At 33.6% G+C, this 25,546-nt stretch overlaps 3 protein-coding genes and 1 long non-coding RNA gene across 10 annotated transcripts; 2 read left to right on the forward strand and 2 right to left on the reverse strand.

The window, feature by feature from the left end:
- Window positions 1-5,006: 5,006 nt before the first annotated feature.
- Window positions 5,007-7,813, forward strand: LOC121217729 (auxilin-related protein 2). 4 transcript variants are annotated; one of them, XM_041093825.1, is made up of 7 exons: window positions 5,007-5,756; window positions 6,160-6,695; window positions 6,778-6,845; window positions 6,936-6,992; window positions 7,083-7,172; window positions 7,281-7,457; window positions 7,536-7,813. In XM_041093825.1, the coding sequence occupies exons 1-7, from the start codon at window positions 5,263-5,265 to the stop codon at window positions 7,545-7,547; spliced, it is 1,434 nt and encodes a 477-aa protein (XP_040949759.1). In that variant the 5' UTR covers window positions 5,007-5,262; the 3' UTR covers window positions 7,548-7,813. The 4 variants fall into 4 exon arrangements, with proteins under 4 accessions (XP_040949759.1, XP_040949757.1, XP_040949758.1 ...); XM_041093823.1 differs by having other exon boundaries at window positions 7,566-7,813; XM_041093824.1 differs by having other exon boundaries at window positions 5,145-5,756; window positions 6,154-6,695.
- A 1,028-nt stretch (window positions 7,814-8,841) lies between these two features.
- Window positions 8,842-9,887, reverse strand: LOC107905979 (uncharacterized). 2 transcript variants are annotated; one of them, XR_001686642.2, is made up of 3 exons: window positions 9,780-9,887; window positions 9,586-9,674; window positions 8,842-9,350 (listed from the first exon to the last, which is right to left on the reverse strand). It is a non-coding gene; the product is annotated as an uncharacterized lncRNA (long non-coding RNA). The 2 variants fall into 2 exon arrangements; XR_005913913.1 differs by having other exon boundaries at window positions 9,586-9,806.
- A 189-nt stretch (window positions 9,888-10,076) lies between these two features.
- On the forward strand, window positions 10,077-14,097 carry LOC107905977 (DEAD-box ATP-dependent RNA helicase 1). 3 transcript variants are annotated; one of them, XM_016832779.2, is made up of 9 exons: window positions 10,077-10,325; window positions 10,407-10,677; window positions 10,849-11,103; window positions 11,291-11,445; window positions 11,994-12,171; window positions 12,535-12,722; window positions 12,854-13,058; window positions 13,260-13,365; window positions 13,511-14,097. In XM_016832779.2, the coding sequence occupies exons 1-9, from the start codon at window positions 10,216-10,218 to the stop codon at window positions 13,621-13,623; spliced, it is 1,581 nt and encodes a 526-aa protein (XP_016688268.2). In that variant the 5' UTR covers window positions 10,077-10,215; the 3' UTR covers window positions 13,624-14,097. The 3 variants fall into 3 exon arrangements, with proteins under 3 accessions (XP_016688268.2, XP_016688271.2, XP_016688270.2); XM_016832782.2 differs by having other exon boundaries at window positions 10,186-10,325; window positions 10,439-10,677; window positions 13,511-14,033; XM_016832781.2 differs by having other exon boundaries at window positions 10,186-10,325; window positions 10,443-10,677; window positions 13,511-14,033.
- A 5,850-nt stretch (window positions 14,098-19,947) lies between these two features.
- On the reverse strand, window positions 19,948-24,853 carry LOC107905976 (endoplasmic reticulum oxidoreductin-1). The gene is made up of 10 exons (XM_016832778.2): window positions 24,256-24,853; window positions 23,674-23,805; window positions 22,887-23,145; window positions 22,523-22,633; window positions 21,702-21,820; window positions 21,506-21,610; window positions 21,198-21,400; window positions 20,730-20,853; window positions 20,271-20,450; window positions 19,948-20,176 (listed from the first exon to the last, which is right to left on the reverse strand). Exons 1-9 carry the CDS (start codon window positions 24,421-24,423, stop codon window positions 20,271-20,273), a joined length of 1,401 nt encoding a protein of 466 aa, XP_016688267.1. The 5' UTR covers window positions 24,424-24,853; the 3' UTR covers window positions 19,948-20,176.
- Between the last annotated feature and the right edge of the window lie 693 nt (window positions 24,854-25,546).

The raw sequence follows: 25,546 nt of genomic DNA on the forward strand, positions 1-25,546 counted from the left end.
TTGATCCAGCCTCTATAATAGGAAACTTAACAGTACTTTCACCTAACATACCTATATATATGAACCTAGTTACTTTGAAGCATATGCAGGAGCTGAACAGTAACAGAGATGCATGAAGAGGAGATTCAATGCAATTATACAATAATGTTAATTGTTCAATTCCAACAATACTGATTACTCAATTGATAAGCAAAACTGGTGAATTTTCTGCGTTGCTGCTGGTGTGGACTCATGATTATGAACGAAAATCATCAGCATAACACATAAAAACTTTAACTCCCACCATAATTACCTATCTGTGACCTCATGTGTAAGTATAATGTTTTCATTTCCGTCTTGGGATATAACAAAATGGCGTCTCTTGATCTTCAGATGTTCATGCGAATCCCCTTCATTATTCGTGGCCACAAACATGACAAAGTACTCAAAGCTTTGTCATGAGGGATCCATCATCCATACAACTAGGCAAACCCTACTTTTAGAGATTTGCAGTGGATTTGTTTTTCAGGGGACTGATTTTGTTCCACTCTTGACCTGTATTGTAACTTATCATATTATCACACTAAAATACTTAACAAGGCTTCGTTGTTTGCAAAAGAACTACACTTTGAAGGCACGTCCTCCCCGCTGAAAGGGAGTCAAACAATCTGGAAAGATGAAATAATAATAATAATAATAAGTAGAAATACAATAAGAAAAGGTGGGGGCCTTCATGCCTTTTTCTGTAGCATTTCGATTGGGTTGATCGAAAAAGAGGTATCTTATGTCGAAAGGCACCATATGGAACCTTCTAACATGTCTACTTCGTGGCCGACCCATCCACCTGCCATAGATTCTACTGTTCATCCCTTTTGAGTGTTTTAATAAAATTCTATTTCCCTTCTGAATTTCATTCTCCTGCGTTGTGACAAGACTGGACCCTGCTCTTTTGGCAGTTTAATTGTTTGGCTTATCCGAACAAACCCATGATGTAGTAGTGATAAAATGATTAAGAAAAGTATAGTTACGAATTAGAATAGAGTATTATAAATGAAATTTATTTGAGTTTTATATTATTAAAAGAACTCAAATTTAGAGGACTTGAAGCTTGAATTTTGGTCCATGTAAAATCCAAAAACTCATCGAATTTATTTTTCAAAACTTTAATTGTTATCGGAAATTTTAGATATTTTAAATAGAAGCGTGACGGAATTGAGAAACGGCCAAGGAGCTTCTTACAATTCCGAAAGCACAAGCTAAAAGGGTAATTAACTAAGTCCAGAAAGATCGAAACAACGCTCTCCACTGTCGTCAATTTTATGAAGACCAAAACAAACCCCATCCCAATAATTTCATTCATGAATTCAGCAACGACGTCCTATTTATTCACAAAAGAGGCCGCCTAATATGAAAGATCGTAAATGGGATGTTTACAATGAACCAAACTATGTCTTAACACCTATGGCATTATTTTTTGACTTCTGTTATACTATTTTATTCGAAGTATGCTATTATATGCATGGACATTTTGTCATCGCATCATCTTCATCTCCTAATTTACACGAACTTTTTTGGGTACAAGGATGACCAAACACATCCCTCTGTTTCATGTTTAGTCACTTTAAACAAGGTTACATTCCCATGTCTCTATTTGGTTTGGAAGATTTTGGAAAATTTTGCATCCCTTTTTTCATTTGCAAATATCTTGGTTACACTTTGAAAATATTGAATTTTAAGATGAAATTGAGTTTTGTTAGGTTCCTGCAAGATGAAGATAAATTATGGAAGGTTAAAATTTGTACTCCATGACTCTCTTTGATGATTAATTAAATGAAAAGCTTGGTAATGAAAAAAAGTAAAGTAATATATGGCCACGGAGAACAAAGAAGATAACAGGAATGAGATAAAGATTACAAAGAAAGGGAGATCCCTATAAAGAAAGATAATTCATTTGGTGTAGTTCGGTTCGATGACTTCTTTCTTTATTTTTGGTTTCTAAAGTGAGACTATTTTACTAAGAAAAAGCCTATTTCCTACTTTATTTACAGAAATTAGACACTTCAAACTTTATTTACTGAAATGGACAAAAAAACTCAACGCGCCTACGTTGAAGCGTTTTAAGGGAAAATTTCATAAAAACGCACTGACGGGGATGCATTTTACCCCGTGTCAGCAAAAACACGCTGACATGGGCAAGCTTTTGCCCGTTCTCGGATTTAATTTTTTAAAAAAATCATTTTTTTAAATATTATAAAAATAGACCTTTTTTTTTTAAATTTTACGAGACTAAACCTTTATAAAGACCCAAAGTGGCAACACCATTTTTTATTTAAAGGTGTCATTAATTAATATGAAAATAAAATTTACAAAGCAAATCTTTATATAAACCTAAAGTCTTATTTCCCTTGTTTTCTTAAACAATATGAGATATGTGTATATATACACCCATGAATAGGTTTGCAGCTTGTTCCTAAACAGAGTGAGATTACTTCCTTTTTTAACTAACAACATAAGATTAAAGCCTACACTATATTTTATATTTTTTACTTATAGAGTTTAATTTTTTTTATTACAAAAAGTTAACATTTGTTACATTATAAATAAAACTTTTAAACTCTATAAGTAAAAAAATTATAAAATATAAAATGAGTATGGTAAAATATTAACAAATAAATATTTTAAAAATTACTAATAGTTTGGGTGATCATTTTGTAAGTTTTTATAATTCGATGGCCAAAAAATCATAGTTAAGTGACTACTAATGTAATTTAATCTAGATATAAAAATATGAAAAATAATTATTATATTTTATGTATAGTATATATTTCTATAAAAAAACTTATTTAGCATAATTATATACTATGTTTAAATAGATTATCTATCTAGTCAAAATACATCTGAAATAAATTTATCAGCATTTATTAGGTGATGAAAAATAAATTAAATTAGGATTAAAAAATTAATGAGTATAGTAAAATATTAAAAATAAATAAATATTTAAAAAAGATTTATCAATTTTTTAAAATTACAAAAAATATACTATTTGAGTACCAAATACTCACCATTTATTTATTAATCAAACATTCTTAATATAAAAAAATTACAAGCATAACTTCTAAATTTTAATAATAGAAAATTATTTTAAAAATTAAAATTGCATGTACAAGTTTCATATGTGCAATTTATTCTTCTTTTTAATAGTCATTTTGTATATGCTAACAATTTTAAAATGCAACAAGATTAAATATCTCAAAAGATAATTTTATAATATGAGAAAATGTTAACAAAATATATAAAAATATAGAAATTGTTTTGTAAAAAAATTATAAAATATAGTGTAGCCTTTCATTTTATGTTGTTAGTTAAAAGAGGAAGGAATCTCACATTGTCTAGAAACAAGTTGCAAACCTATTCATGGCTCTATATATACACATATTTTGTAAGTTTTGTTTTTATATTAATTGGTGACTCCTTAAAATATATAAAAAAAGTTGTGTTGTCACTTTGGGTCTTTATAAAAGTTTATTCTCGTAAATTTTCAAAAAATTGGTCTATTTTTATAATATTTTATTTTTTTTTGAAAATTTAGTTTAAGAACAGACAAAAGTGTGTCTACGTCAGCGTGTTTTTGTTGGCACTGGGTAAAGCGCGTCCCCGTCAGCGTGTTTTTATGAAATTTCCTCTTAATGCTTCTACGTAGGCGTGTTTTGGGTTTTTTAGTCTATTTTGATAAATAAAATTTAAAGTGACCCATTTTTGTAAATAAAGTAGGAAATGAGCATTTTTTAGTATAATGATTGTAAAGTGATCCCATTTTATTATTATATTGTATCAAATTGACAATTAACTCTAACATATCCTACTACGAGAAGATATTATATTTAAAATAGTTTCAAAGGTATATAAACATTATGAGAACAAAGTTAATTAGAGATAGATGTAAAACCACGGTGGAAACTAGCAAATGTTCATGGAACCCAATAAGCTTTGAACTTACTTTATTCAACTTAGCTCACACCTTTTCAGTGCTCAATTTGGTACAATGTTGAAAGAAACCCATTGATTTGTTTTTATCTATCTACGATTAATGTAATGGAATCTCACTTCCTTCTTATCTTGTTATTATTTATTTTCGCTTTTTCAGTTTTATGGAATAGAGATGTTCCCTTCCCCCACCACACTTATTTGCAGCGGAGTTGGCTTACATTGTGTTGGGCCATGTATTTGGACCACACCAGCTCGACACTGAAAGCAAACCCAGAGTATTGTATTTGTTGGTAAGTTAATTGGATTATTGTATTAGATTAAGACATTGATCTAACTTTGTGCCGTTTCATCATTTGATGGGGCTTATTTATTTTAATTTAACCTCTCTTTTTTGTTTTATCTTCATTAGCTTGTCACCTTGTTTATTCTATTTCTTGCTTTACCCTTTTTGGTTTAACGCCAAACGGTGTTATTTTAAGGAGGGTGATTAATAATATTGTGCTTTGGGTTTGAAGATTTTGATGATGACTTGTTTTGAAAAGTAGGTGGTTTTGAGGCAAAAAGCCATTGATAGTAATCAACTTAAGAGCATGCATTGTCTGCTATCCACTTATCAACCCTCACTTCACCATCATAAATTTTCGTTTCATTTTACATTGTAATATAATCCAAGATTACATCAGGCGATAGTTTCACCTTAAAATATTTCCACAAATAGATGCAATAATTAGAGAAATCATTTCTCTCTAAAATTACCCCCACATGTATAACTTCATTTTTTTAACCAAAATACTTCAATAATAAAATGTTTAACTTTCCCATCATTTTAAATAAAAATAATAATTTTAAAATATATATATGTAAAGATAATTTATACGTTTCCCATTTTTTATTTTTGTTTATATATATAACGAACAGCCTCAAAAATTTTAATCCTCCTTTTCCTTTATTTCTGGATCAAAATGCAACAACTTTACAACAAAAGGAGGAAAAAAAAGGTTTGAAATATAATTTCATAGTGGGGACTCAAAAACCACAATTAAAAAAAGAAGCTTTTCCAGGCAAGCAGGCCTGTATGTGCGTCTACTTTCCTCATCATTAAAGCTTAAAAAAAACATATAACTAAATTAAATTTATTAACTTTTTTAAAAGCCACTTTCCCCAGCTCTTGCCACTTTCATTTCTTTTATATATATACAAGTAATCATCTTTTCTTTTGCAAACCCAGAATTGAAATTTCTTCATCTCTTTTTTTTTTTTTGGGGGGGGTCTTGCAAAGGCTTTTCTCCAAGTTAAATGGACGAGTCTTGGCGAATGTGCATGGGAATGTCAACTACTCATCATCTTCCTCGACGGAAATCTATGGAAAATTCCATTTTTTCGTTGAACCATGTCACTATGGTGGTGCCAGATCATAATCTTGACGTGGATGACTTTTCCGATGTCTTCGGCGGTCCTCCGCGGAGTGTGCTTTGCCGGAAGTTATCTGGCGACTTCACCCGGTCGGCATCCTTTTACGAAGAGGTTTTCCGGCCACCGGAATTCATCTCATCTCGTTCGATGAAGGATGGCCGGAGCTTGCCGGCGTTTAAGATTCCGTCGAGGGAGGAAGGGTTCTACAGTGACATTTTTGGGCCGGTTGACGCTCACTGGCGGTCTAGGGAAAGGTCAAGGTCAAATTCAAAAGCGAAGTCAAACTCATCGTCGGTGCTGAGTTCGGAGGAACTGAGTCCTCTTCGGCCGGTGATCGGAGATGATGTCGGTTTGTCGTCTATTGCTTCAAAGCTCAGGTAGTCTAATAAGTTTATAAAAAAAGAAAAAAAAATTGCCCAGTTGTTTAATAACTGTTATTCAAATTTCAACTGTTTTGCCTTGTCTACTTTTGACGTTTATATCCCTGTCTACTCAGGTGTATTTAGTGAATCGGGTAAATTTAAGTCAGGTTTAAAAATTTTGAGCTAATTTCAAAGTTCATTTCCTTTTTTCTATTATTCAACGTTTTTTCATTAGAATTAAAAAAGGGTTTAGGTCAGATTTAACGTTCTCCAACAACTAATTAGGATTTGATCACTCCAAAGTATCACTAATTAGGCCATAATTTAGCCATTTCTGAGTATGTTTTTATACCATTTCAAGTCTTCAGCATATATCAGAAGCTATTGATTTGAAAAACATGTAAATTCGGAGGTGCAGGCCAATCAATGTACCAAGCAGATGGAACTCAACGAGAACGGCGGCAGATGAGGAAGCAGCAAAGCAACAACAAGGGATGCCAGCATTTCCAAGAAGTCGTACTTTCTATAACGAAAATCTTTACATGGAAAATGAATACAATAACAATGTGGTCGACAACTTGATGAGAAGCTCATCGTACAACTATGGATTCAGTCGGCGTGCCACTTCTCCAGAAATCATAAGCTTGGAACCCCATTCTTTTCGAAGTGTCAAAATATCAGCTGATGATTTTGAGTTCAATTCCCCTTCATCTCCTGCCTCTTCACTTTGTCATGAACCAGTCAGTGTCCCAAGTGATTCAATGCACCAAAAAGAAGATGATGAAGATGAAGATGAAGACGAGGAAGAAGTTATGAGTTCTTATGTCATTGAGATCAACTCTGATGTTAGAGAGAGTAATGGTGAAGCAGTTTCAATTGATGAAGCGATTGCTTGGGCAAAGGAAAGATACAATTCACAAAGTTCTGAAAAAACCCAGTCAACTGAAACAGAAGGTGAGATTGTGAATTATGAATTTTTGTGACCAAAGTTAAGCTGGATGGATAAAATAACATGATCTTCATATATGGTTTGCAGCAAGGTCTAATTCCCATGAATCATTTGACCTGCAAATGGATGGCCATGGAACAATGCAATCTCCAATGGTAAATTCTCTCTCTCCTCTTCAGAAGCAAAATTTTAGTGTCACAGACGAATTATAAAACATGTTTTTGCTTTTACTTCTTAATTTGCAGGAAGATGAAGAAAAGAAATTGAAAGTCAAAGAAGAACTAGACAGAACAGAAGAGCATGTAAGTTAGAGCCATTGTAGATTCTTTCTGTTGACTGGTTTATGAGCAAGATTTGATCAACATGTACTTTTTCCTTTGATGCAACTGCAGATTAAAATGGGGATTTTGGATGATGATGTCAAGCTTTGGTCATCTGGGAAAGAAAATAACATCCAATTGCTCCTTTCAACACTTCATCATGTAAGATGTTTAAGTAACCTTTACCTTGGTTTAAGGATTTCATTTATTTCCAGACGAGATTATAACATATAATTTTTTTATTGGTTGGTTAATTGAAAATGTATTCAGATTCTGTGGCCTAATAGCGGTTGGAACATGATCCCATTAACAAATCTTAAAGAAAGCTCACAAGTGAAAAAAGCTTATCAGAAAGCTAGGCTATGTCTTCACCCAGACAAACTGCAACAAAGAGGTGCATCCCTTTCGCAAAAATATGTTGCAGAGAAGGTCTTTTCCATCCTCCAGGTAACACAAAGAGGGTTCCCCTTTTGAATTTTGTGAGGAAATAAAAGTGACTCATTGTGAAATTCAATCTAAATTCAGGTTTTAATTTGATGCTATATGACACTGTAGGACGCATGGGCTGCTTTCATCTCCCAAGATGTCTTCTTCAACTAGTCGAAGACCCCAGGGGATATCGGAACCTTTCCAGGAAGCTTGTAACAAACAAACAGTCCTTGGACTAGGATTGAGGAGGTTTGTTTAAAAGGCTAAAAACTATGGGAATGTGCAAGAAGTATCTATTACGTTAATTTGGTAGATATGGTAAGAACTGAAATTAGACCATATATGCAAGAATTTTGTATGGTGGTTTGATGTTTTGTGAAGATGCCTACATTCTACATTTCTCATTCATCCAGGAAGACCTAATAACCAGAAAATCAATCAAAATGCTGTTTGAAAATAAAGTTAAGGATTATAATATATATATACTCTATGCCTTTGATTTGACCATGATGACTCAGTAGACAAATTTGCCAGAGAAAAAAAAAAATCTAAAAGTGTTCTTTGATACTCCCAAGCTAACGCAGTCTCTCTGATCGAGGGTTGATCTTTCTGTGTTCTAACCTATCAGAATTAAAACTGAACTATAATGCAACTATGCCCGCCAACGGACCTAACTGAATTAAAACCTGAACTATCATGCAATTATGCCCACCAATGGTACACCATGTTTTTTTAATCAGAAACAAGTTGGGAAATAACGCTAAAAGACAAGGACCTATTTATACTCATCAATTATATAGAAAATGAATCGAACTGGATAGAGTAAATGAAGGGCTTGTTCTGCAAAAAAACACTGACACGGATGTGAATGAATTATTTATAAGACAAGTTCAATCTGATAGAGTAACTGAGGGTTGTTCTGCAAAAAGCATTGTCACAAATGTGAATGAATGATTGTAAGCCAAGTTCAATCTTCAGTACAGTACAGAGAGAATAAACGAAAGTGCTAAAGACAAGAGAACAAGGTTTTTTCTTTAAGTCCCAGAAATCCTAGAAACTACCCGAGAAATATTGGCGTGTTAAGGTCTTACAGCAACACAGAATAACATTATTAGATGTGGGTCACTGATTTGGTTACATTATCTTTGTGCCTTTCTCAGTCAAAGAGGACAACTGTGGTTTTCTATTTTCGAATGACAAGCTGAAGTTGCATCGTATCAATTCAGTGACAACAGATTGTTATCTCAGAAAGTTCTCAAAAAGCTATTTCAAACAATTACACTCGCAAGTCACATGGTTAGATTTCAGGAATGCAATGTCATTACTCAACTAGTAAAAGGAAACAAGAGACAGAGAACCATGGAGCTCATTTACATTAAATGCAAGAGATATCCAGCACAGATACAGAATTTACGAATATCATAAAATATAGAATTAATTTGTGCACACCTGATAGTCCAAGAGGGGAATGTTACTTTTTCGTTGACAGCCAGTTTTCTAATGAACGATTTTTGTTGTCTTATTCATGTGTCATAGGAGCTTAGTGAATAAAAAATAGAGCCAAACCACCCAAGGTGTATCCACTAGTACATTTCTATTCAAGCATTATTGACGATCCCCTCTTCCCCAGGGTCAAAACAAAGTTATTGACGATCCACCGGCACTACTGCTAAGTGAAATCCGTGGTGTGGGGATCCAACACAAGATAGAGAAACTGCTTTTGAATTTTTAATGAAACATCGTGAATATGACTTCTCGTATAAAATGGATGAATGAATATAAAGGATTAGGCACGTCATTATGTTTTCTAGATCACCATGGCTTTTCACTCCTGTTGTTTTATTCACTCAAAATTCAAGCAGCAATTTCTGCCTTCTTACATTATTGCTTATTACCAAGGGGCACGAATTCCTTCAAGATTGATAATTTTAGAGATAAAAGTGAGCAACCTAACCAATAATAATAATAATAATAATAATAATAATAAAAGAGCAAGGCGGAAGGGATAAAAGTGGGTGCAACCGATTCATGATTCAGCGTGTGTGCAGAGATATATACATAAACTTATTCATTGTTTTCAATTTTTCCTATTCCTTCTTCCCTCTCCCCCCCCCAAAAAAAAAAAAGTTCTTGGATTTTAACTTACTCTGAATCACTTTTGACCTCCAAAACAGTTGAACTGTCAATCTTCTTCTCTTCTTGTTTTCCCCAGCTGCCAAATGCACCCAACTAAACCTAACACAAACATTCATACAGAAAAACAGCAAATAAAATCCCTATCTTCACAAAAAAAAACAATTATGAAAAAGGAGAGGAGCCCGAGAGAGGGAGAGTTGGTACCTCGAAGCAGGGTGGGACCTATGATCCAACAGAGCTAATAACCTCTTCCCTCGTTGAAGCGATTTCCCTCCACTTGACCTATGAAATCTTTTTGAAACAACAGTATTATTTTGTTCCTGGGTCGGGCTTTTTTCCAGGTATTCGGGCCTCCCAGGCCTCGCTTCCTTGTCAGGGTCTTCTTCTTCAATTTTTTTTTATTCTTCTCAGACAGGGCCTTCAAGTTATAGACTTGAAGCAAACCAGGAGGAAATTAAGATTAGCGAGTGGAAAATCCACTTGTAGAATTTAAATGTCATTACAAGGCCCGATAGAGCATTGAGCCAAGTCCTCTTCTTTCTCCCGCGTCTAAAACCATTGTTCTGAGATTTAACAGTTTAGGGTTTAAGGTTTTTTTTTCTTAATGTTTCAAGCTTGAATCAGAAAGGAAAAAAGAACGATGGAAGTGAAGAAAAGAAGTACCCCAATTCTTCCATGGATGCGAAGCCCAGTTGACGTGAATCAGTTTGAAGCTTGTGCTCTCAATCTTGTCCCTTGTCTTGACCCCAGGTTAGAAGTTCTTTCTTTTTTCACCCTTTAAGCTTTAACTTGTTTTCCCAATTTGACTTTGATATTGAATCATTTTTGAAGGTTGACAGTTTTGATTATCGATTTCTTTCAAGTTAGGTTGGAGGTGGCTTTAGACAAAATGGGCTTCTCTTCGCTCTTCCCAGTGCAAGTTGCTGTTTGGCAGGAGACAATAGGGCCTGGGGCTTTCGAGCGAGATCTCTGCATAAATTCACCAACAGGAAGTGGGAAGACTTTAGCGTACGCTTTGCCGATCGTACAGAAGCTGTCTACTCGTTCTGTTAAATGTCTACGGGCTTTGGTGGTCTTGCCTACACGCGACTTGGCCTTGCAGGTAAACTGTTTGTAAAGTGACTCAAATCCCTCGTATGAAATCTTTACAATGGCCTGAACTATCTTATATGCTTTTTCTTTGGTTATTTGTATCCTCCTTTTACAAGTTACATCTTTTTTGTCTCGCTGCTATGAGGGATTAACATGTCGGTTTTTGGTTCGTCTTGTTCAGGTTAAGGAAGTTTTTGCAGCCATTGCACCTGCAGTAGGTTTATCTGTTGGTTTAGCGGTGGGTCAATCTTCGATTGCTGATGAAATATCAGAGCTTATAAAGAGACCTAAGCTTGAGGCAGGCATATGTTATGACCCAGAAGATGTAACATGTGAACTGCAAAGTTCAGTTGATATATTAGTGGCAACCCCAGGAAGGCTTATGGACCATATTAACTCTACAAAGGGATTTACTCTGGAGCATCTCTGTTACCTTGTAAGTGGTGGACTACTTGTATGCATTGCAACTACTATTGGGCCTTGACTTCATTTCCAATGGTATTTTTAGAATGTTTGTTCCTAAACATTGTCCATGGGATTGAAACATTTTACCTGAGATCTGTCTGTTCGAGACTTGATAATTTCGCTATCCTATCTTGACTTCCTATGGTAAATTATTTCAGGTAGTTGATGAAACAGATCGACTGCTCAGAGAAGCATATCAGTCTTGGCTACCAACTGTACTTCAATTAACTCAATCTAATGAAGAAAGCCTCTTTCCTCTTGCTAATTCTTTTCTTTCATCTACCTTTGGTTCCTTAAAAACCATAAGAAGATGGTAAGTTCTATGCTCTTTTTCATTTCTTAATCTTTGATGTTTACTATTTAGCAATGAGCCTCAGCACAAAATTATCTGAACTTAGTTTCTCATTTGTTTGTACATTTTTATTTGTAAAATGTGCATTTTTGTTTAGAAGCATTTACATGCATATATAGACTGGCTTGGATACGTGTAATTGTGTATGTATACATACTGGAACTAGCCTTCTTGCAGGGTGGATGTTTGATTGCTTTAACCATTCATCAGCTTTTTCCTCTTTTTTTTTTTCTTTTGACAAATAGCATGGTCTGGTATAAACGATTTACCTTTTTCTTTAATCATATGGTTTCATAAAGTATTTAGTAAAATTGTGTAAAATAGTGTTCTCTTGCATATTGATCTATAAATGCTTAAAACTACCTCCTTTGGTGTCTTTGGAACTGTTGAGTGTCAAGAATAGTAACTGAGTTCCTTTACCAAATTCTTGAAAGTTTATCATCCTCGGAATAATGATATGTTCAAAATATATCCCAAGATATTTTATATGGTTTGCATATTTGATGCAGTGGTGTGGAAAGGGGGTTCAAGGGTAAATCTCACCCTAGGCTTGTGAAGATGGTTTTATCTGCCACCTTAACCCAAGATCCAAGCAAGCTTGCTCAGCTTAATCTTCATCACCCTTTACTGATGACAACAGGGAAAAGACGTTACCAGCTCCCTGAAAAATTGGAATCGTACAAACTCGTATGCTTCAAAATCTTGCGAATATATATGTCGTGTTCTTCGTGAGTCTATTAGTGTTTCAACAACCTCTTGAGCTCAAACGTTGTCAAGTTCTTTTATTTCCAGCTTGATTTTAATATGGGGTTTAAACTTAATTGCAAGGAAAAGTTGAATCTTAATTGTTTCCTTTGGCCAAAGCTCACTTAAAGTTCTTCATCAGTTTGTTGTGAAATGTCAAGACGATAACTAAATGTGTTACAAGTTTTAGCAATGCATGTGCTGTCCTTTTTCCTGCTTTGAATTATGAAATTTTCTGAAATTTAGTTTCTATTGCAGGTGCCTTTTTTTTTTCCTGGTTTTATTAAATTTCTATGTATTCTACAGATTTGTGAATCGAACCTGAGGCCACTGTATTTGGTTGCCCTTCTTCAAGAATTAGGAGAAGAGAAGTGTATTGTTTTCACCTCATCCACTGAGTCAACTCACCGCCTTTGTATGTTGCTGAACCTTTTTGGTGATTTAGGTATAAAAATAAAGGAGTATTCAGGCCTTCAACGTCAGTCTCGAAGAAGGTAATGCCTGGATTATTTTCACCCACTTTATATCATATTGATAACAATCATTCACAATGTTTTGATGATGTCTGTGAGGCGATTATATATATGCTCGATGAGTTTTAACGAAATGAAACTTTGTGCTGCAGCAAGACATTGAAATCATTTCGAGAAGGAAAGGTGCAAGTACTTGTATCCTCTGATGCAATGACTCGTGGAATGGATGTTCAAGGGGTGAGAAATGTCATTAATTATGACATTCCTGCATATATAAAGACCTATATTCATCGAGCTGGTCGAACTGCTAGAGCAGGTCAAGCTGGGCGTTGCTTCACATTGCTACATAAATATGAGGTACGTGAATTTGTTATTGCTTCTAACCGTGGTGGTTATTATATGTCAATGAGCACATGTGGATAAGACTTCTAGCTTTGTTGTCGTTAACCTTTTTGTCCTTTTTCAGCGAGGCAAATTTGAAACATGTAAACAAAGAACGTTGGGTTTCTTCTGGTAAAATTTGAGCTGTGAAATTATTTGTTGTTTTACTTGTTTCAGGTGAAACGTTTCAAGAAGATGTTGCAGAAAGCAGACAATGAGTCGGTTCCTCATTACTCTGTTCCTTCCAGTTCAATTGAGTCATTGCGTGCTGCTTATAACTCTGGTAATTTCTTGGTCCCTTATCCATGGCTATTCCACTTACTTACATGCCTCTTCTTGTAAACGATTTGACATATTAGAAAGTGAGATAGAGGGTTTTTCTTAAGCCTTAAAACTAAAGGTTTTCATTGTTTATAATGTATCATCAGCCCTAGGAAAATTGAAAGAGACGGTTGAATCAGAAGCGTCTCGCAAGAGAAAATTTGGTTCCAAGTTTTTGAAATTGAGCAGGACCAAGCCAACAGACCGTCGGAAGGGATGATCTATTGTAACACAGGCAAAAACTCCCTGTCTTGATGTGAAGACACAAATATAATACTGTCATGCTTGGGTGCATAGAGGTGACGACCAAGTGGGTTGGAGCAGTTCAGAAGGTTGTTCACGGATTTGGATTATTTTAAGCTTGGATTGCGCCTTGGATCAACTCGCACTTAGATTTTTTCGGATTTGGATCTTTTTAGTTATGGTTTTTTTTTTTTGAGATTCGGATTATTTTTAATTCGGATCAATTTAGGTCGGTTGCGCATAATCTGATACAAATAATTTTGAAGTTTCATAGCCATAATTTTTTATTTATTTCAATTGTAATAATTAATTATATGTTTATATAATGATAATACATTTCAAATTATTTTGATGTTTTTATTATTATAACATATAATAGAAATGTTTTATATAATAGGACGGGAAGTGTTTATCGTATATTTATGATTATATATGTATATGAATTTTGTATATCTAAATGATTGCTTTTTTTGTTGCTAAATTATTTTTATTATTAATTTTAAATGAGAAAATATTTTATTAAATTTATAAGCTCCATACTTGTATTCTGGAAATAAGTTAAACTCGTATCATAAAATATTTATATCCAAACACAAATATATTACAAAAATAAAATAAATCCAATAGATCAATAAAATTTGTAAAAATTAAAAACCTAAATAATATTGTAAACAAATTAAAATATTACATTTTTAACAATATTTTATATTATATAATAGTATACTGAGTATACAACCATCAACCATATCCTATACTTATGATTAATAAAGCATATATCAACTTCATATAGAAGTAAAATGTAGCTTGATTAATAATTTAGTATCATATTAACTTGATTGAATTTAGCTCAAATTTTACAAAATATAAAATAATAGATTAATAGTTATATATACGAGTTGTATAATCACTAATATGATATCTGAGTATTGTATGCAACTTATTCTCTAATTTTTTTTATTTTTTATTTTTGTCTTCTTTTTTATCAATTGAGATAATTAATTTAACCATTTTTAAATTAGATTGTCAAAATGGATCCACTTCAATTACACAAAACTTTATCCAATAATTTACCTTACTATTGTTTCACATTATATCATATTTTTTTAATTTCATAAGTATAATTAATATTTTTTAAAAACAAATCGAATATATTTTGTTAGTTATATTGTAAATTCTAAAAAGAAATAATTTCCATGCTAATAATTTGTAGTTTCAACTTTTTTATTTATACATGTTTTAAAGAGAAGAAGAAATGTGTTAAGTAATTTTAAATTTCAATATCCCATTAACAACTCCACAAAATAACAGTTCCTCAAGCATCTTAAATCATCTAGTGGTAATGAGATAATTCCATATATTTCAAAATCTGGACGTTATTGAAAATATAATATTTAAAATCCAAACGAGAGAATGTCGGTTAAATTCATTTATTAAATCTAAATTTTGTATATTTCAACTATTAGCAATTATATAATGTTTATAAATAAAAAATTGTAACTTCATTATATGATAATACTTATGCTTCTTCTTTTTTGCTTTTTAATTATTAATTTAGATTTTTCCATATTTTTTAAGCTTGAATTGTTGGTACATCAAATTTTATCAGGCTCACGTCTTTGACTTTTTAAGCAAATTTGGATTGGATGGGATTTTTTTTATCATGTTAAAACAACATGGGCATAATGGCCACTCTTGCTTCCCACTTCTAACAAAGTTAGGGAACATCATTAGAGCAACTTGAATTTAAACTTGGTCATCTGATTGGCCTGGAACCAAGGGATAACTTCGCCATAGATATTAATATTATTGTTCAGTTGCCAGCGATAGACTACATCTGAGAATATACTGAAATAGTGAAAACTAGCTATTAATGTCTTGATGTCCCAAAAAATGTTGAGATTTATATAATCCAAATACAAAACAATGGGCTAGATGTCTAAAGTTATGGATTCAAAACGTAACAGTGCTCCCAATTGCTCTGCATTGAGCATTCATAACAACCGAATCTCCTCGATCTCAATATAATAAAAATATAAGCATCAATCAAAGTTTTTATTCATGCAAATTTCCCATTACTTTACACCATCCATGCAAGCAATCTTACTCGGCTGATCATAACGCACAGGTTACAATATGACCAAGTACTTGCATCTTCAATTTCACCAAAAGCAACTCGCTCTCTAATTATCGAAATTTGAAAAACTCGACAACCCTTTGAGAACATACTTGGAGTTAGCCGTCACAGTATTGGCAGCAGGAGGCATGGCACCCACAGGCACAGTTGCTGAGGCCTTGGAAGCAGCAGAAAGAGAATCATTGTAGCTGCTACCATCTTTATCCTCTTCACTGATAGTGTCCAACATCTTCCTTGTTCTATGCCTCATCACAGTAATAAACTGTGGTGGAGCAACCTCCATAACGAACCTGGGGATACGTGAATTGGCCATCTCTGATAAGAAGGAAAAAGGCTGAAACGTGAAAACCGTAGGAAGGAACAAGGATTTACAAATGAAACACCCTGGTTTTATATGAGCACACAGTGAAGGTATGAGTAAGATTTTATAACATCGTTAGGCATAAAATGAGCGAGTGGTCTTAGTCAATGAGTCTTAATCAAAATATTTAACACGTAGTGCCGCCACTTGCTGTTGATATTAATCTGCACGAGTATTACGGTATTAGATGTTTGCAATAGCAGATCCAAGAGATAACTACGCGGCGGGAGTGGGACCTTTTTATCCTTTATGTGTCAAAGTTTGAATGGAAAAATGAGATACGAGTTTTGTTGGGATCAATAGCTTCCAAATTTTCACTTTTCTGAGCTTAACCGGCACCAACCAGTTTTCTGACATCTGTCATTTTGATTTTTCTATATTGATTGAATGGTCCAAATTTGTTCCCCTTTGCCTTGATGGCCAAAACTGGCTTTGTCACATTTACATTCACTATTTTGGTGGGACAAATTTCTTGAAACCATTTTTGAAGGAAGGTCTGAATTAAGCTTCAAATTTTCTTAACTTACATTATTACATATTTTAAAAATTAGTTTACTTGGACTAATTCCCAATTCGGGTTGGATATTTTTGTTTAATTATTATTTTAAAATATTTATATTTGATAGATATTAGAAATGGGATGTGATCGTTTTTACTCCTTTGTTAAACACATTAGTATCCTTCAACTGATATTAAAAAAAATATCCTTCAAATCACATGCAATAATAATAATAATAAACTCTTCTAATAATTCATTAATGACAAATCCTTCCTCAATGATCATGTGCCAACTATTGGGACTCAATTCCAACTAAAACTAATGTATCCCTACATAGGGATATGATAATCAAAAGCAGCTCATGTTCTAATTTAATTTACCACATTCATCCTATTCTAACTCATTTGGTTGCCCTAATTTTAGCACCCAATCTCCATTTTCTATTTTCGATCAGGTAGAATATTTAAAACTGTCCTTGCACTTTTCAAGACAGTGCCTGGCCTGTCTTTCGCACTAATTATAGTTTAGTCTAACGTTGTTAGTTGTTACCAAACCCCCTTCAGCTTTATATAATTTCAAGTTTTTCACAGATGATTCTCCCCAGGAATTTTGAGCAACAACATTTGATTTTTCACCATTCCTCAAATACGAGCTTTCTTGAGAGCTTCCGTTGTGCGCACGCAAGGAATGGCAAAGGACATTCGATACATGCAAACATGGGGCGAAGTGGCACCCGCCCTCTTGATATCTCGCCAGAGATCTTCGAGCAGTCCGCGATTGGAGACCATCGTCGAAGAGGAACGTGGTGGAGTACGTTTGCCGAAGAGGGTCATTGTTGTTCTTCCGATTTTGCTTTCTCTGTCCTTGTATGCTTTGCTGTATAGATACATTGCTTGACATTACAACATTCAAAGGGAGGAATCTGAAGGACGGGGAACATTAAACAAGGTTTCATTTGGGAAACGAATAGCCGATATTATGTTAAAGTTCCCTTGTTATACACTTGATATTAAAATGATTATTTTCATTTCTCGAGGTTTTGTTTTCTTATTGTTTCCTTTGAAAACCGATTTGCTTGGAATGCTACAACTTTTGTTCTTCGTCTTATTTATCAGTCCGAAAAAGGGCAGATTAATCCCCTGGAAGGAGAATTAAACGTTAACAAGAACTGAATTTTAAAACTTGAAATTCAAAGGAAAAGTCGAATGCTAAGAAATTTCACTCCAAAATGAATTATTTTGGTATCAATATAATGGAGATTTCATGTTGTCTCCAGGACAATTTTTATAGTTGGCAATTTTCAAAAATGTCAAACTCGATGGAAATGGAGAAACTAAATTAAAACAGATAAAAGGGTTCTGAAATTAATGGTGATAATCAGGATTTGGATTAATTACACCATCTATACTCGCACTTTCTTGGTTTCACATATCCAATGGAATTTGTGATTCATGGTTTTGGTAGGGTCTCCATCTTGCTCTCAATTCAAAGCAGCAGCAGTAGCTATTAACTTTTATTGGTATCCCTGTTTCTCAAGCTGGAAGATCCATAATTCTGGTCTAGATTTTTTCCTGACAGCATTTCTTAAGATTTTGTTCCATCGGCATCCAAGATACTGGATGATATTTTACAATGTCAATCCCGTTTGCATCGTGTTAAAGCTGCCATTAGGCATGTTGAAAAGTTTTGATTGCGATGGATGCAAAAAAGGAGATGCTAATCTTGGGGACATGTTAGAAACTTGTCTTGTTTGAGATGAGGAGATATTAAACTATTGTCTTTGATACTCATATCGTAGCGTTTCCATGTAGCAGCTAATAATAAGTTTTTACATGCATCAACAGCATGCATTGGTATGGCTCGTTAGATTTTTACTATATACTAAGAAATCAGAAGTGAAACATCTCAAGCAGAGGTGGCAAACTTAATCATAAAGTTAAAAATCAGAGAAAACACAAACTCTAAATTGTTTGAAGTTGAAGAACATTGAACAGCTCACACCGATAGTGCAATCTGCAAGAAAACAAATCAGTTTCAGAATCTGCTACTTGAGTGAACAAGTGACATATATGATTTTCAAACACTGATTTCACAGAAGAAAATGTCTGACCTAAACCAGCTTTGTCATACATGCTTTCTAATCATAGCGGCCAAAACCAAATTTATGAAATTCACTTACGGAAAGCATTCAATTTCATATATAGTTAATTGCTTGCTAACAATCCATTTCTTTAAATTTCTCAGGAGTTCATATAACAAATGCACTTTGATGCTGGTCGTTGAAATACAGAAACATCTTGCAATTATAAATTTTGAGAAAACAGAGACAAGGAGATGTTTGGATTGATGTAATAAAACATGGTTTATAAATTTGGAACATTGCAAAAGAAAATTGACCAAGTTTCTTCTCCAAACACTCCATCTCATATTCTCACATATTACAATGCTAAAAACTTATTGGACATAAATCTCTCCTTGAGCATTGATTTCTTTTTTCTTCTCCATAACCATGCTTCTGATCATGATCTTTCAAGCGTTTCTTAAGCAAAAGCAATTTATAAGATTGAAGTTCCTTCATGCACAGATAGTTGGTGTCACGCAAAAACAAGGAAGGTTCATGCAGAAAAGTTGACATCCTTTTTAAGCAAGAAATAGAAAACCGTAGACAAGACGACCGGGACAAGAAGGAAGACTTTCTTTGAAGGAATGGAAACACCTTTGTTTTCACTCCCTTCTTCAAGAATGGTCTCTAGCCGTGGACAAGATGATGATCTTCTTGGAGTAATGAGAGGGGAAGTACCTACTTCGCACCAGTTTCGCTTGTATCCCGCCTCCTTCATCATTATCTTCAAAAGCTGATCCAAGATTGGGTTTTTCTTTCAATTGATGAAAATGAAGTTGCTTCAGCTAGGCTTTTCTTTTGACGGTGACACTTGATGGTTTCAGGAGATTGTTATATAGACGTATTCCAGTGATTAAAAATAGAAGAAAGATCGGGGGGGGGGGGAAGACGAATTTGGCTGGCAATTTGGACCAAAACAAGACAATTATTTAAAGATAGGAATTTAGGTGTGTTTTCCAATTTTATTTCCAGTTTTTGTTGTAGAAACCACCCCTGATATTGTCAAAAGAAAAATTTTGTTTTCTTAATTCAAAAAAAAAAAAAGAAAAATTTTGTTTTCAAATGAAAACTGCGTATTTTTCTTTTTATCTGACATTCGAAACCAACATCTACAACATCTTCCTTCCATCTGAAGACTGTAACTTCTTTCAGTACCAAAAATTTGGTTCTAGAAGAAAAGGTTCATTTCATATGAAAACTATTGTTCATATACCATATAATCTGTTATACAGTTTCTGACTCGGGATAATTTTAATTTCTCTGTTACCTTTTTATAGTTCTTGTTTTACATGAGATTTCAAAATCTGCAACTATAGCAAAACTGCTGGTTCTACACTTGCCATGCTTATATTTCTCCAAAACCCTAATCTAGCTTTTGGAAGAACAATGCAGTTATTTGGAGTTGGATCATCACCTGCAAGCAACAGAATGCGTGTGGTAAGGCAAAACCAAAAGCCAAACATGTATGTTCATGTACGATACAAGCCAGGATGTCAATAACATCTTACCTATGTCTTAACGATCGACGCCCATGCCTGTTGCACCAGGCTGTTCAACCTAGTAGAAGTTACTGTTCCTTCATTGAGTTTTTCAGCTGCTGCTCCCATTTCATGGACAAATTTTATAGACTCGGATAGTCGATTGAGTAGATTAATCAGGGCAATCACTTCGTTCCGTTGCAACTCCAACTATGGGTCAATGAACCGAACTTTAGTCCGAATGAAAAGTTGTACACCCATGCAAAGAGAACACATAAACTAGTTGCCAATGGCAACCTAGATAAATCTCACGATACAAAAATACAAGCAAAAGATGAATAATTAGCAACACCCTATTAACTGCAACAGAGAATGAAGACATTATACAAGACATCATCTTGTAGACAGGAATTCATAATTTCAATGGCTTCAAAAGTTCCATAAGCAAAAATTCTCGCTAGTAGAGTTGGAAAAGTAGGAACTCCTTACTGTCTGATGCGAGTGATCTTCACCATTAACAGAGAAAAGTATCTTCAATGCAGTTCCAAGACCAAGAACCTGAAGCTTTCCCCAAAGTCGACATTTCTCACACCCTACACAGTCCATCAACGCACTGCAAACCAAATGCAATTATTACATCATAGCTACACCAATTAAATCAGTGGCACAGATATCAAACGTCAGAAATCAAAGAGAAAAATGAAACAGTACGTTAAGTTCTTCTGCAAGTGAGGGTTACTAAGAACCTAATGAAAGTTAAAATATACAATTTCAGATTTCATTTCCTCTTGAGAAGGTCGAAGTTGTCAATGAATTCAGAAATCTTAATCTGTCGACACAAGTATGATTTAAGTAAATATGGCTTCTCATTTTATATGTTCCAACTTCCAATGCATAATGTAGAAATAAGAAATTGTCGCTTTTTAAATGCATTGCCAACAAGGAAATTAGAGAAACCTGATATTTTTGAATTGAGCTTGTATTTTCTGCTTCAGTTCAGGTCCTCTTTGTCCTTTCCATAATTTAGCTTCATCAAATGGAAGTGGGCATGCAGCTTGCAATTTTGGATTATAAAGTAGCTGTCTCATTAGGGAATGTGTTTTTAAGTCCTCGGTTGGATTACCGGTATCGTATTCAGCTTGTTCCAAGTAATCAGCTGCCTGCAATGCATCAAGCAACTTCTAGTAAAATAACTGACTCCAGAAATAATAAATACTTGACTAGTACAAATAGATTTATTAAGTACTTGGACTCATGCTACTCACCTTTGTCACAGCTCGAAGCACAAAGAGGAATGTGAAGTATAAGTTCTGCACACGATTTGGATATCTTAAAACCCGATTATACATTAAGTCAAGATTATGTCCCCACTGAAATAAGAAAATAAAAACAAGTAAGTTAAATATCCATAGAACTACGATGCACCTACAAATAAAGATACACAAAATTAAGAATTTATACCAAGTTTGTGGCTTCATCAAGTAGATAATCAGAAGCTATATGGATCGAAATAGATGAGTGAAGGCCAGAAATCAATTTGTAAAGTATTTTTTCCTCTTGGCACAATTCTTCAGCTGGATCTGCATAGCAGAGAAAAATTTTAAAAGAAACTTTTGTGGAGGGAATAAAAAAAGTGACTCATCAGTATATTCCTATCTTCCAGTGAGGACAATTGTAACAAAGTGGACATGAAAGAACATAAATCATGGCAATCATGGTAATTAATAAATTCTTCAAATAGCAAAAGAATCCAAAACATCAACATTTGCGAGCCTGTTTGTGTATGTCAGAGAGATGGTAATTTCAGACATGATATGATTACACAACACTAATGTGACAACACGAATACAATCACGGTTGTGGCAAATTTATAAGACAAGTGGTAAAAATATATAAAATTTTATATAATTTATAATACATTAAACATGATTATAATGTGTAAAAACACACAAACATGACAATCTGAATACATAAATTGCCAGATCTAGAGAATAGGGAAGATGGAATCAAAAGCCAGAAACACCAGTATTATGAGACAAGCCTGGTCGCAAATATATTAACACTAATAAAGACTATGTATCAGGTTCTGGTCAGGAGATCAAAACTCAAAGCAAGCTCCTTAAGCCAATCAAGTACAGAATTAATAAAAGGAAATACAATATTAGTTATTACTCAAAAATCAAATTTTTAAGGAGTAAGGGCCTAACACCTCTAAATGTACAAAAAATGCTTTGGCGACCTGCATTCACTCACGCTTTACAGAATAACAAGTGAGAACTCACATTTGGGACAGTTCTCCGAGTAGACAGCATCCCATATTCTTCTGGCTGATGGACCAGTGTAGCCAGTGTAGCGCTCTGGGTTCAGTTGAAGGTTCACATATGTCATCTCAGCTGCAAAATTGAAATTGTTTAATAATGGACAAGTTCAATTTTTTGGAATATATTAAAACACCACCATTTCACTGCAAGTCTTTTTGTAACTAGCATTGCCAAGAGAGCAACACTGAATCTTAACTCATTGCAAAACATCAATTTAACTATTAATCTCAAGGACACAAGCATGGAGCTTGAGAGCATCCAATACATAAAAACTGGCAAAAAAACTTAAATACGTCGGAACTGTCAAGAACAGATTCGGACTCACAATTATCAGTCTCATCATCATATGTCCAGGGGTTATCTGTTTCTGTCCACCCCCTAAAAGCCTTACTATCTAGTGTGCGGTCAACAGCAGCCTGCGGCTTTCCTTCTTGGCACTTAAGGTCATCTGATGGAAGGCCATGATGGTAGGGCTTCTTAAATAATTCAGGGAATTCATTTTCTGGACATTCACAAACACTACAATCCCGCAAACGGCACATACCATCATCAGGCCAAAATGGACAGTTACACCACAATTTAACCTGCCCAAGGCAATAGAAAAAACTAGGATTCAAAAAAAAAATCAGGTAAGGGATCTATATAGAGCATGATTTCAAATGGGAGCAATCTGTTCTTATTCCTAAATTCATTCCATGTTTGCATCATAATAACTAGACTTCTCAACAACTTAAACTAGTGTGCATTTTTCATTTTATAAACATGTTAGATTTCAAAACTTGCACAAGTCCTATGGTCACTTCCTTTGCACTCTACAAGTACGGCAAGTTTGAATATTACATTGAAAATAGTATCAGACAAATGAAAATGGAAGCTCAAACTGCATAGACAGAATACTATAATTACTGAACAGAATTTTATAACTGCGGATCACGCCATTTACCACACCATTTATCTGGTAATTTCTTGTAATTAACTGCAATATATAACCATTTCTATTGGAAAGCTTTCAGGTCCCAGCATCAACATTGTGAACATTATCTCTAAAATAACAAACTAAAATATTCACATAATATTTCCATCATAGAATGGGTATTGGGCATTAATCTAACCTTGAAATACCGAAAAAATGGAGTTTTAACAAGATCCTGAAGTAATGGATGTAATACTTCCTCGTTAAGATGGTCAACAGTCTCATAATCACAACAACAATCCTCTACAATCCCACTATACCTGTGTTTGTCCTGCACAAATTCAAGAAGAGTCATTGCCATACCAAAAAAAAATATTAATCAACTATCTCATCTTTCAACCTAAACAGAAAAGAGGGGTTCTACAAAGGCAACAACTTTTCAAGAACTTCATGTAAAAGCAACTAAGATATTCGTAAGCCAGAAGTAAGGTTCACTAGAAATACATAAAAGTGAAACAGAGTACTTGAATTTGTATCAATTAGACACATAAATGTGAAAGAGACTACTTTTTTAGTACCCAATGAATTCATCTAAACACTACTAAAAAGCTTACAAACAGAAGGATAAGATCAGAAGAATACGGGAATGGGTAGTTGAATTTGGCGCCAATTTAATAAAAACCAAAGTGAAATAACATAAAATTCCTTTTTTATTTCATTCCAACCACGTCTTCCAATTTAACAAATTGGAAAGAGGAAAAGGAGGGGAGAAAAGTGAAACCTGAGGACAATGACAAGACTTGCTAAACTGTCCAGATTTAAAAGGGATCTTTGGTGTACTTCTTGAAGCCAAAGCGATAGCAAGGAGAATCGTAGTGAAAGCTCCGATCACCCATCTCCACTTCATTTTATCCCCCTTCTTGATCTTCTTTACCTCTGATTCCACCATCTAACACCTTTTCGACAAAGTAAAAGAAAAAAGATCCAGAGCACCAAAACTCCGAAACCCCTTGTTTTGTGTCCTGCAATTCAATAGAAAACAAGAAAAAATGGTAACAATACTAATTCTTTTAGAATATAGTCGTGATGAAGGTGATGGAATTTCGTGCTTTGGGTTGTGTTATTTGCAAGAGTAGGTTTTGGGGTTAGAAGACGTTGAAAATCTGGGATTTTAAGGGGATCAAAGAGAAGAGATAGATGATCTAAGAAATTTCTTGGTGTTTTGGTCTCTGGTTTTATTTCTTTGTAGTCTGCACCGTTTCAAACCATGGGAACACGGAGAAAATGGAAGAGGGCGATATGGTGCCTGAGGGTGCACCCAATTTAATGTAGTACCTCAGAAATAAAAACAGGAACAAGAACCTTTGTGTGTAAGAAACAAATATAACATATTCGGATATTCATAAATATTCTTTTTTTTCTAATTTTGATTGAATTTATAATTATTTTTCATAGATGTGGTATTAATTTAAAAACACATTCATTATTCATACAACGAAATATAAAAAAATCATTTTTATTTAATTATAATATATATTTTTTAATATTTTATTTTATTTTATTAAAACTATTTATAAAATTTTATAAATTTAATTCTTTATATTATTTATTTTTAATATAATTATTTTTAATTTGTAAAATTTCAATAACTTAAATTTTCCTAAATTGATTATTTATCCAAACAAAACAAAACAATTATGAATCTTAACATTTTGAATTGATGAACTCTAAAATACTAACATTTTAAATTTTTCAAAAAATTAAAAATCTTCATCCAAACAAAAAAGAAGAAGTTAACTTCGGGATAATTTTTACTATACTTAAATTATTGTGGTTTATATATAAATAACAAACTTAAATGGGATGAATTTACTTACACCAATGTAAAATTAAATTTTTGTAACTTTTTACACTATTAATATTTTAAAATTTTAACCATTAAATTTATCAAAATATATGTACTTGTCGTGCATGTAAATTTTTTAAATGATCTGATATTTCTGTCATATTTATTTAAAATACTATTTATATTAATACATATTAATGGTTGAAAGTATTTTACATAAAATAAA

The sequence above is a fragment of the Gossypium hirsutum genome, chromosome D05 (assembly GCF_007990345.1).
Source record: "Gossypium hirsutum isolate 1008001.06 chromosome D05, Gossypium_hirsutum_v2.1, whole genome shotgun sequence".
Lineage (NCBI taxonomy): Eukaryota > Viridiplantae > Streptophyta > Magnoliopsida > Malvales > Malvaceae > Gossypium > Gossypium hirsutum.

Excerpts from the sequence above, each read along its gene's own strand:
- LOC121217729 (XM_041093822.1), top strand. The coding sequence starts at position 5,263 with ATGGACGAGTCTTGGCGAATGTGCATGGGAATGTCAACTACTCATCAT. Across the intron at positions 5,757-6,153 it reads TCTATTGCTTCAAAGCTCAG|GTGCAGGCCAATCAATGTAC; the intron begins GTAGTCTAATAA and ends GTAAATTCGGAG. Across the intron at positions 7,173-7,280 it reads TCCTTTCAACACTTCATCAT|ATTCTGTGGCCTAATAGCGG; the intron begins GTAAGATGTTTA and ends AAATGTATTCAG.
- LOC107905977 (XM_016832779.2), top strand. The coding sequence starts at position 10,216 with ATGGAAGTGAAGAAAAGAAGTACCCCAATTCTTCCATGGATGCGAAGC. Across the intron at positions 10,678-10,848 it reads CACGCGACTTGGCCTTGCAG|GTTAAGGAAGTTTTTGCAGC; the intron begins GTAAACTGTTTG and ends CGTCTTGTTCAG. Across the intron at positions 11,446-11,993 it reads TTAAAAACCATAAGAAGATG|TGGTGTGGAAAGGGGGTTCA; the intron begins GTAAGTTCTATG and ends TATTTGATGCAG.
- LOC107905976 (XM_016832778.2), bottom strand. The coding sequence starts at position 24,423 with ATGGTGGAATCAGAGGTAAAGAAGATCAAGAAGGGGGATAAAATGAAG. Across the intron at positions 21,821-22,522 it reads CTCGGAGAACTGTCCCAAAT|ATCCAGCTGAAGAATTGTGC; the intron begins GTGAGTTCTCAC and ends TCTGCTATGCAG. Across the intron at positions 21,611-21,701 it reads TTGATGAAGCCACAAACTTG|TGGGGACATAATCTTGACTT; the intron begins GTATAAATTCTT and ends TTCTTATTTCAG.